At 36.5% G+C, this 10650-nt stretch overlaps 1 protein-coding gene and 1 long non-coding RNA gene across 5 annotated transcripts; both read left to right on the top strand.

Annotated features, from left to right (window-relative positions):
• The first annotated feature begins 594 nt into the window (after window positions 1-594).
• LOC107586306 (uncharacterized) lies at window positions 595-1182 on the top strand. The gene is made up of 3 exons (XR_001609345.1): window positions 595-718; window positions 807-911; window positions 1153-1182. It is a non-coding gene; the product is annotated as an uncharacterized lncRNA (long non-coding RNA).
• Window positions 1183-5502: 4320 nt separating this feature from the next.
• On the top strand, window positions 5503-9959 carry LOC107586305 (upstream stimulatory factor 1-like). Of its 4 annotated transcripts, XM_016273590.1 has the most exons (12): window positions 5503-5578; window positions 5704-5720; window positions 6015-6081; window positions 6175-6224; window positions 6329-6474; window positions 6746-6859; window positions 6945-7095; window positions 7233-7320; window positions 8447-8505; window positions 8587-8681; window positions 8765-8893; window positions 9790-9959. In XM_016273590.1, the coding sequence occupies exons 3-12, from the start codon at window positions 6074-6076 to the stop codon at window positions 9877-9879; spliced, it is 930 nt and encodes a 309-aa protein (XP_016129076.1). In that variant the 5' UTR covers window positions 5503-5578; window positions 5704-5720; window positions 6015-6073; the 3' UTR covers window positions 9880-9959. The 4 variants fall into 4 exon arrangements, with proteins under 4 accessions (XP_016129076.1, XP_016129078.1, XP_016129077.1 ...); XM_016273592.1 differs by lacking the exon at window positions 5704-5720 and having other exon boundaries at window positions 5507-5578; window positions 6329-6444; window positions 7233-7287; XM_016273591.1 differs by lacking the exon at window positions 5704-5720 and having other exon boundaries at window positions 5507-5578; window positions 6329-6444.
• The last annotated feature ends 691 nt before the right edge of the window (window positions 9960-10650 follow it).

The raw sequence follows: 10650 nt of genomic DNA, 5'->3' as shown, positions 1-10650 counted from the left end.
TATATATATATATATGTATATATATATATATATATATGACTTTAATGCTATACTGTTTATTTTTATTAGTTTGTTTTATTTGAGTACCATTTGTGACTTTAAAGACTAAATAATGGATATTATAATTTATATTTTAATTCTTATTCTTGACTCTTGGTGTGAGAGAAAGTCCTATAAATATAAACATCTGTTGAAAAAAAAACAGTTCCATATTTATGAAATTAAATTCTATTTTTGTTTTAGCTGGTTTATTTTTATTGCTTCACACAGAAAGGCACTTGAATCTAGAAATTATTGTTGTCATCCTCATGTTCTTGGGTAAGTATCAAACACAAATCTCATATAGGCCTTTAAGTTTAAAGTGATTTGATTAAAGTTACACTTTTTTAATCTTCAAGATGAAAGTTTTTAAATCACCCATGGTCTCTATACATATAATGTCTATCATTTAAAAACATTTTTTCTGAATCATTTTACACACTTTCAAGGAACTATAACACTATTTTACTATCAGGAGAGCACTGGTATTTACGTTAATGCACATTCAAATCAAAATACAATACATAAGAATGATTATTTTCTTCCACAGCTGTCTATTCCCAAAAGAAACCAGATTTTGGAGCACTCACAGCCTGTGTCACTAAAAACCAAAGCCTAACAGTTGATTGTTACTACCCACCTTGTGACAACACACCCTTTTACTGCAACCTTTATGATGGTGAGCCACTAATTGCTAGCTCAGGCAATGGTAAACAGCGATGTTTCATTCTATGCTACATCTGAAGTATGTCGACTTATTATCAAAGATCATGCCAAGATTTACCATAACCAGACCAAGACTTATGTATGCGCTCTGTCACGGAGAACAAGTGAAGAAGAGAAGACACTCATTGTGAAATACACTGGGAAAAGTTAGTGTCAGTTTCTTAAAACTTAATCTCGACCAATAAATAATGGTTAATATAGTTGGAATGTTTTTGTAAAACATGTAAAAACATGGGCATTTTGTGGCAAATGGCGTAGCTATATTCTGTCAAAATACTGTTTATCTAGTTTGTTGAGTTCAGAATTTTGCATTCTTTCTTTCTTTCTGTCTTTTTACATCAGTTCATTATCCTCCACCCTTTAACAGATTAATCATCTTTTTTTCAGAGCGACCAAAGGACTGCCCTGGAAGTGGACCATTACTACATGTCTCCAAATTGCTGTGGTTAATAGCATTTGTTTTCTTCCAAGAAACGTGTAAAGTTTGTAAAATCAAACATCCTTCTCTACTCAAAACCTACTCGTAGGTATAGTGGAATTGTGGAATGGAAAATAAATGACAAACTCAAATAACAGATTAAATAGTGTGAAGCAAATTAGACTTAAACTTATTAGGAACACAACCATTAAGGGTTCAATCTGTTTAGTAGCTATCCAACTTATTCTTCAATGCAGAAGTAAGCCTATGGGAGAGACTTCCGGTTCATTAGCCGCTATAGGGAAATAATGAGAAGAATAACAACATGCAGTAAGCGGTAAAACTGATGGTACAAACCATTTTGTTCATAATTAAGATAATACAGTGATCAGACACACCAATTTGCAATATAAATCAGCAAAACAAGCTGTTTTGTACAGCTAAAAATAGCTGGATGCAGCTGAGACCAGAAGCCAGACCCATTAAAGTTACAAATGGCTGCGCCCGCTCTTACAGGAAAAGTAAGGTAATAACAATTTACAACAAGCCTTTATTGGTGTTTCTTCAACTACATGCATTTGGTCCTGTGTCTAAAAGCACACTTTTAACACTCTTATAGTTTCATATACTAACAATGTTCAACAGTGTATGCATGCATCATGAGACAATTGTGTGTGTGTGTGTGTGTGTGTGTGTGTGTGTGTGTGTGTGTGTGTGTGTGAGAGTGTGTGTGTGTGTGTTGTTGTTGTTGTTGTTGTTTTTTTCCTGAAAGCCATAAACAAATAGGCCTAATGTATGTCACACTGTTACCACATCTCAAATTATGTATCATGTTTAGCATTTTGTCATGAAAATGACATTTTTGGATTTGGAACTATATTGTTAGCAGTTTTCCCCAAAATAAACACTATGTAAAGTAAAGAAACATGTGTGTTGTTGCTCTGGAGTCTCCTGCCAGCACTACCTTTTTCTAAAACTGCAACCTATGGACTCTCCAGAAGTACAAGGGGTCAGGTTCTCTGAGACTTATGTTAGGAAAATAATCCTAAAAAATGACCCTCACTTAGTAAGAATCACATGCTGAAGTGTAGTAAAATACATGAAAATATATAAAGCCTATACATTTTATAGGCTTTATATACAGATGAGAGTGATTCTTGAATGACCAGCAACACATCGTCTTGTACCACTGTTTGAAGAATCTATAAGAATCTGGCAGTAAATTTTGGGAGTTCATTCTTAGTCCATCTTAGCAAGACAGACTTTTCAGGACAGGAGATCGACTAAAAATTAACTCACAAAACTTACTGCCAGATTCTTGAAGATCAATTCTTCAAACAGTGCTACAAGAGGATGTGGTGCTAGTCCTTCAAGAGTCACTCTCAAATATAGCATATAAAAATCAGTCTTCATGAATTTCACAACACTTCAACATGTTATTCTTAACTAAGTGAGGATCATTTTTTAGAATTTTTGACCCAAGCAATGTCTCTGAGAACCTAACACATTATAGTTTTGGAGACTCCAGGTAGGTTGCAGTTCTGGAAAATGGTGGTGTTGGAGACTAAATGGTTCCTGATGGTTTCACACCTGCAGTTAACATGTGCCTTTTCTTCTCTACCAGATTTTTCCTGACCCTGCTGACTCAAAGAGCATTTCCCTGTCCAATGGTCATGCCTTAAATTAGCAAATTCTAGTATTGTATTAGTATTGCATCCTTCTCGTGGGCATTTAATCATTTTTGACTTTTCAATCTGAGGTCAATCTCTTTTTTGGCTAATTTTTATCTGTAAAAGAAAACCTGCTTAATAATTATGCACACCTGAAAATAAGGAGTTTCACTTTCAGGCTTCATGGACAATTATATATCACTTATAAATGATTAAATACAAAATGAATAGTAGTTATTAAGACTGGCGTGGTTTGAAATTGGTAAAATGTGCTTGCATAATTATGAACACACTGTAAACTATAAATAATCGTTGTTTGATAAACAGTCAAAAGAACATCATAAACTGTTTTCATGTGATTTCCATATAACAACACGAAATGAGTGTTGTCTGCGCTGGCATAGCTCAGCGGTTACTTTACTTGGATTTTTCTGAAGACGAGGAGGGCTCGAACCCCCAGCGCCGTCTAGCGTTTTCTGAAGACATAGGCTACATTTGACAATGAAGACGACACTCAGATTTGGACTCAAACAAACGTACTCCCTACATAACATTACGTTAGTCATCTCTCCCGCCATTGGATCGAACACAGGACTGCTATCTGGAACGAAACGGCTTTATAAAAAGTCATGCTTGTTTTATAAGACGACACATTATACGCTTAAAGTTGCTTAATTCAAACCTTCAAAAGTTTAAACATTCCACTTTCTAAAACTTAACAAAAGGCGGCGAATGAATTAAAGTTACAGAAAATGATGCATAAACTTCACGTTCCAACTTCCGTAAAACCCTGATGATACTACTACGGCCAAGGCAAGTTTCAATTAGTGATGGGAAGCCCGGCTCTTTTCAAAGATTCGGCTCTTTTAGCTCGGCTCCCTTAGAAGAGCCGGCTCTTACGGCTCCCAAATGGCTCTTCATTTAGTCCCTTCTATTTTATCCCAATTTAGCAATTGTGAATGGTTTGTGTGTTGGTAAGCAATTTTTTATCCAGTGTTTTTATAATAGCCTCATTTTTTTGTTACAAAAAAAATACAATTACTATTATTTAACATTTTAATAAAACGTTAATTGAACAATTGAACACAGAACCACAGCAAACAAATCAAATAAATAAAGGCAAAAGTCTTAACATTAAAGGGGTCATATGTGATTTCAATTTGTCCTTTCTCTTTGGAGTGTTACAAGCTCTTGGTGCATAAAGAAGATCTGTAAATTTGCAAAGACTAAAGTCTCAAATCCAAAGAGATATTCTTTGTAAAAGTTAAGAGTCAACCACGCCTACCTAAAACGGCTCGTTCTAACACGCCCCCACATGTCTGCGTCACGATGTGGGAAGATCTGCATAACACCGCCCAAATGTTCACGCAAAGAAAGAAGGCATAACTTTTATTCTGGCTGTAGTATTGTTGTTTCCACCGCCATGTCGTGAAGGCGCTGTGTTTTGTTGTGAAAGCAAAACTACTTTGTTTGGCCTTCCAAAAGAGGACGATATCCGCTTCGTCATGCCTAGAGCTGATCCGTGCTGGTTGCTGAGGAAATACATCAACTTCACGCTGTCGATTGCCGGATCGGCTTTCACCGTGGATGAAGCAGAGTCCAGCCTGTGGCCGTGTGGTTGCCGCAAGCCCGCCAGCTGCTCCTTCATCGAATCCGCCCGCCTCTGCTCACTCAAGCCTGCCTCCGCTCACTCAAGGCCGCGGTGTGTGACGCTGTTTTGTTGTGAAAGCGAAACTACTTTGTTTGATCTTCCAAAAGAGGACACGACTAGAAATCAGTGGTTAAGTTGTATTTACAACACTGTTCCAGAACAGTTCAACCCAAATATTCAGATGTGTGCAGCGCATTTTATGGAGGACTGTTTCCTGATCCTGGAAGAGTAGACTACAATGCGGCTGTTCTGACTCACAGAATGTAAGTTTTTATATTTAAAGAATTTGCCACTGACGATTCAAACGCGAGTTTTTTGGGCAGTGTAGAGTAGCGCTTGTTGTTTGTCATTTCTCCGATCACAAATGCAGACATGGTTTTATGTTTACGGTTACTACCCACCTACCCACGGTTTTCATGTTTTTGTCTCGTCGCTCTGGCCGGACACGGCATCACAGTATAGTAAGGGGTGTACAGGGGCGGATTTAGTGAATTGGGGGCCCTATACATTTGCACACATTTTCCTAGATCAACCTTGAAGTTCCATTTTGTTGTTTTCAGCGTAAGCCTGTGCAAAGGCTGTCTAATTACCTACCTTAACCAACGCGCTTGCTTTTAAATCCGGACCCCCCGCCTCTCTGTGTTGCTCTGTGTACCTGGCCTTTACCACTACACTCGCTATTTTCGGAGCGTGTGTCCCCCTTCCTTCTTTCACATTCTAGTCTATCCTCCCATGTGATTAGCCGCATGTGAATTTTTGTTTTTGTAATGAAAAAATGCATTAAAATAATGCTTTTATGAAAACACTGATTAAAAAAATTGCTTACCAACACACAAACCATTCCCAATTGCTAAATTGGGTTAAAATAGAAGGCTCCGGCTGAAGATTCGGCTCTCCCCGACGGGAGTCGGCTCTTCTACAAGAATCGGCTCTTAGAGCCGGCTCGTTCGCGAACGACACATCACTAGTGCCAATCCACAGTGATGTCCTATTGGAGTCGACTCTGTGCGCATGCGCAGAAAACCCGCTCCGGTTGCTCCTGTTGTAAACAAGGCGGCTCAACAACAGTAAACGGTGAGATAAATGAATTCACATATTTCTTTTGCTTATTTAAACACCAACTTTATGACGGCTATATGTAGATGCAAGTTAGATTCGTGTACGCGGCGCATTAATTTTTTTTTCTTTTTTTGTCTAAGCTTGCAAGATAGCACTGGTAAGTTAGCTAGCTAGCTATCCTTTCAACGTAATCAAATATAATCTCCATTTGTATTCATTATAAATCATTTTGTATGCACAATTTAGTTATTCTTGTGCATCTAATATAATATTTATTTATTTTAAAATATTTACCGTGTAATACACATCCATGTAAGGAGTGACTCCTGTTGGCCAGTTCTGTTAATAACGTTTATTATGTGTATTTTATGAAGTACCCACACACACATTTTCACAAGTATTTTCATGCTAACGTTTATATTGTTGGTTTCCTCTGTTGGATCCTGTACAGGTTTGATCAGGCTACTGGGAGTGAAGGCACATTTTACCTGTTACATACTGACAGTGGATATGAAAGGGTTTGTAGCAAATAACTAAATGTTTGAACTATACAATTTGTAATACCACCATTTTAACTACATATTCAACAATGTAAAATGTTGTGTTTTTAGACAACAGAAAAGTTCTGAACCTGATGTCAATGTTCCAGACATTGAAGGAGGTATTATAAAATTAAGCATGATGCAGTAATGCAAGTTTATTTTTAAATAAGTTTTGAGAATTGATGTGTGTGTTTTTTTTTCTCTCTCTCTCTCTCTCTCTCAGGGGCAGTTGCTACTGCAGAGGACCCATCAGCAATCACAACTATTCAGTCTGCTTCTACGTTCTCCTCGGAGCAGCCGATTAAATACCTCTTCAAGACCGAGGGAGCTGGGGGGCAGGTAGGGGAGCTGTACCCTCCCTCAGGGCAGGTAGGAGGAAGGGTTACATTCAAACCTGAGTGAGAACTTAGGCCCAGTTTACACCTGGTGATGACAATGGAGAACAATTTCACAATATTATTTAGTGCTGTCCATTCCAGACAGATGTTAATACCAGGTTTAAACCAACCTAAATTGTTCCCATAGAGTGTTCTTTCTGATGACGACTCAAGAAAAATTTTGCAGTGATCTCTTTTTTTCACTTTAGGTAGCTTCTACAGACAAGTGTAAGATTGTATTGCATAACATATCTTCTCCTCAGGTTACGTATCGCGTAATCCAAGTCGCAGATGGACAGCTGGAAGCTCAAACTGACAGTGCAACAGCTGTTAGTGTAGTGACTGGGTTTCCTGCTACAACACAGCCTCTTACGCAGGTGCAAAATTGCTTCAACTGACATAGATGAATAGAATTTAACCTAATTACATTTAATTTCAATATTATTTGAATATGTTTTTCAGGCTGTTTTTTCTCAGTCAGAAGGCTTGGAGGGCGATGGCACAGAAACCCATTACACATACTATCCTGCTACTATCTCAGACGCAGCGGCTGGCACCATGGTGACTGGTGTTCAGGCCTCAGATGCTCTGCTTAGTCAAAGTGCTCCTGCAGGTGCATCATCAAACATTTTTTAGCATAAATGATGCATTTCAATTGATATTATGTACATGAATACACAACGGTACATCACTTCTGTTGCAAAACAGCCTGGGTTTTTATGTTCATTTATTTTTTTGCTCTTGTTTTAGGTCAGTTGTATGTTATGATGTCCCCGCAGGAGGTCCTTACTGGAGCCAACCAGAGGTCTATTGCACCTCGTACACAACCTTACAATGCGTAATGTTGCTTCTTCCAGACTCGTTTAATACATTTCTCTATTTAGTTACTGCTGTTTTGCTTTCTTTATTTGCATTCTTTTTTTAGTGACCACAAACAGTAATAAAAATTAATTAAAAATAATGGACTGATGTCGGTATAATTATGCTGTGTTATTATTTTATATTAAACTGTAAAAACTGCCAGTCAAAAGTATGGAATAATTTATATTTTTTGTATGTTTTGGAAAATTCTCTTGTGCTCAACAAGGCTGCATTTATTTGATTAAACTGCTTCCTAGTATAATATATTTTTAAATGTAATTTATTCCTGTGATGGCAAAGCTGACTTTTCAGCATCATTACTCCAGTTTTCAGTGTCACATGATCCTTCAGAAATCATTCTAAGATGCTAAATCTGCTGCTCTAGAAACATTTCTTCTTATTATCAATGATGAAAATAGTTGTGCTGCTTAATATTTTTTTGGAAACTGTGATAACACAACTATTCAAAGCTTTGAGGTAAGATAGATAAAAGAAAATGATATAAAAAAAAGAAAAAAAGTATATATATATATATTTTTTTTCAGTTAAGGATGCATCAAATTGATCAAAAGTGACAGTAAACACATTTATAACATTACAAAAGATTTCTGTTTCAGATAAATGCTTTGAATTTTCTATTCATCAAAGAATCTTGAAACAAAATCTATCCTGATTTTCACAAAAATATTAAGCAGCAAAAACTATTTTCAACACTGATAATAATAAGGATCATTATTAATAATTGAATACCAATCATAATTGATAATTGAGCACCAAATCAGCATATTAGAATGATTTCTGAAGGATCATGTGACACTGAGGACTGGAGTACTGGTTACTGAAAGTTATTTTAAAAATGTAATAATATTATAAAATACATTTTTTTTCTGTAATTTTAATCAAATAAATGCAGCTTTGTGAGCATAATAGGCTTCTTTCAAACCAGAATAATAAAAAAAATCAATTAAAATGTTTGACCTATAGTGTACAGTGTATTTAAATGAGCTTTTGACTGAATATCTGAATTAATGGATTAGTGTAGGAACAAAATGAACCCAAGGAACAAAAACATTTGTTGTAACATACTTTATAAATATTTGCAGTAAGACCGAGGGGCCAAGGAATTCAAGAGACGAGAAAAGGCGAGCTCAGCACAATGAAGGTAACTGAAAGATAATTGGAAATTACTTATGGTTAGTTGTGTAAGTTATTTGCAAGTGATTATTTCCAAACCACTTTACAGTTGAGCGAAAACGTAGAGACAAAATTAACAACTGGATTGTTCAGCTCTCCAAAACAATTCCAGACTGCACCATGGATTCCACTAAAACTGGACAGGTATTTGTTAGTATTGTGACTATAGTTGTAGCAACAGGAAGTACTGGGTTATTTCTAATTTTGCTGTTGTGTGTGTGTTACAGAGTAAGGGTGGGATCCTATCAAAGGCCTGTGATTACATTCAAGAGCTGCGACAAAGTAACAGCCGGTTAGGAGATGAACTGAACAGCCTTGACAGGTTGAAGATGGATAACCAGCTGTTACGGCAAGAGGTATTTTACTGGTTGCACCAATAAGGGATAACTTTAAAGGGGTCCTATTATGCTTTTTCAACTTTAGTCTGTAATGTTGCTGTTTGAGCATAAAAAAAGATCTGCAAAGTTACAAAGCTCAAAGTCCACTTCAAAAGGAGATATTTTATTTAACAGAAAGCACTTTTCAAAAACTACAACGAATGACTCGTTTGGACTACAACACATATTTTCCGGGATTTGGGATATCACAAATATCGACGAATGGGACGAGACCTGGTTGAGCTGCACTAGAGAAGACAACGAGTGTTATCACTATGTTGGAGACACGCTAGCTTTCCCAAGGCAGACAAACTTAGAGTGGTTACAATCATCTGGGTTTAAATCGTGCTCAAATTGATTTGATATTGACGCAATATTTACACTGAAGCTCGCAGGCGGCTGTGGTAAGGGGCATGACATTTCCCCACCAGGTGCCGAGGGCTGCCAATCACAGCACACACTGGCCCAGCTAACCAATCACAGCACATTTCGTATTTCCTTCATTTGATACAGGAACTATTCGAGCCGTTCATGCCAGATTGGGGAGAGAGGTGTTGTAATAATGTAAAATATGTGAAAAATAATGTGTCTTTCGAACAACCTAGTATGAGAGCCTGTGTACACCCCCAAAACAAAATCAAGACATTGTAAAAGAGCATAATAGGACCCCTTTAATTATCTAAATTAAATTAATATGATAATTTAGGTCTATATAATAATTCACTTTCACTTGAATCATCATTTTGATCCTGGTTTTAATTTGACAGAAAAACGTAATTAATTTAAGCTCATTTAAATCTCCAAATGAGTCCTAGGTAGAGGTTTTATTCTCATTGATTGTTGTGTTGTTTTGTCATGTTGTTTTTTTTTTAAAGGTGGAAGATTGGAAATCTAAGAATCAGATTTTGAGGAGCCAGCTCCGGCAGCATGGCATAGTTGCAGCAGCAAGTGCAGATCCCCAGTAAAGAGTTTAAAGGATGTTGGAGTTTTGGAAATTTAGATCGAAAAACATTCAGTGCAGAAGATTTGATTTTCTGATGTTTTTCTGAACCTTGAACAATGCAGGACTTACAAAATGCAGTATTCAACAAACTGGTGATGATTCTCCATTGGGATCTTGCCTTATGTACATATTTTCTTTTTCTTTTTTGTGTCCCCTGTACTTTCATGTAATTTAGCATTCATTTTTTATGTACCAGGACAGGTCAGATAAATTTGTTTATTTTGTACTGTTACTTGTAAACTTTGTGGAAATTATTCATGTTAAATCTTTGTGTTATTAATGCATTTTCATATTTCATACTTTTGAAGTTCAGGTTTTTCAGCTTAATTTGTCCAAATAATGAGCATGTCAAATAACTGCCTGTTAATTGACAATTCACAACATGGTCATAGTAGATTTCACTATGCAGAGTACTGAAATAAATAACATATTTTCCCACTACGCTATTCTCTAGATTCTGATCTGAATCTGTTGAACATCTCAGCATCCACAAGTGTGTTGTTATGTTGTAATAGGATTTCCAGTTGCCAAATGTTAAATATTTAACAGAAATATACAAACAATCTTCCATTCCTGGAGATATTATTTTCTATTTTTGTTTAATATAAATATCAGGCAACTGAAAACACTGAAGACTGAAATATCAAGGCTCATGCAGCACTGCAGGACAGCCTGCAGGGACCTGCCTTTTAGACCTTCCTCTATTAGCATGAACATTACGGACATTTGAATA

This window comes from Sinocyclocheilus grahami, unplaced genomic scaffold (genome assembly GCF_001515645.1).
Source record: "Sinocyclocheilus grahami isolate Dianchi unplaced genomic scaffold, SAMN03320097.WGS_v1.1 scaffold79.1, whole genome shotgun sequence".
Taxonomy (NCBI): Eukaryota; Metazoa; Chordata; class Actinopteri; order Cypriniformes; family Cyprinidae; genus Sinocyclocheilus; species Sinocyclocheilus grahami.
The sequence above is the reverse complement of the archived record's forward strand: the minus strand, read 5'-3'. Positions and strand labels throughout refer to the sequence as shown.

Coding starts and splice junctions, on each gene's coding strand:
- LOC107586305 (XM_016273590.1), top strand. Junction 8,506..8,586: donor GCGAGCTCAGCACAATGAAG/GTAACTGAAAGA, acceptor ACCACTTTACAG/TTGAGCGAAAACGTAGAGAC. Junction 8,682..8,764: donor ATTCCACTAAAACTGGACAG/GTATTTGTTAGT, acceptor TGTGTGTTACAG/AGTAAGGGTGGGATCCTATC.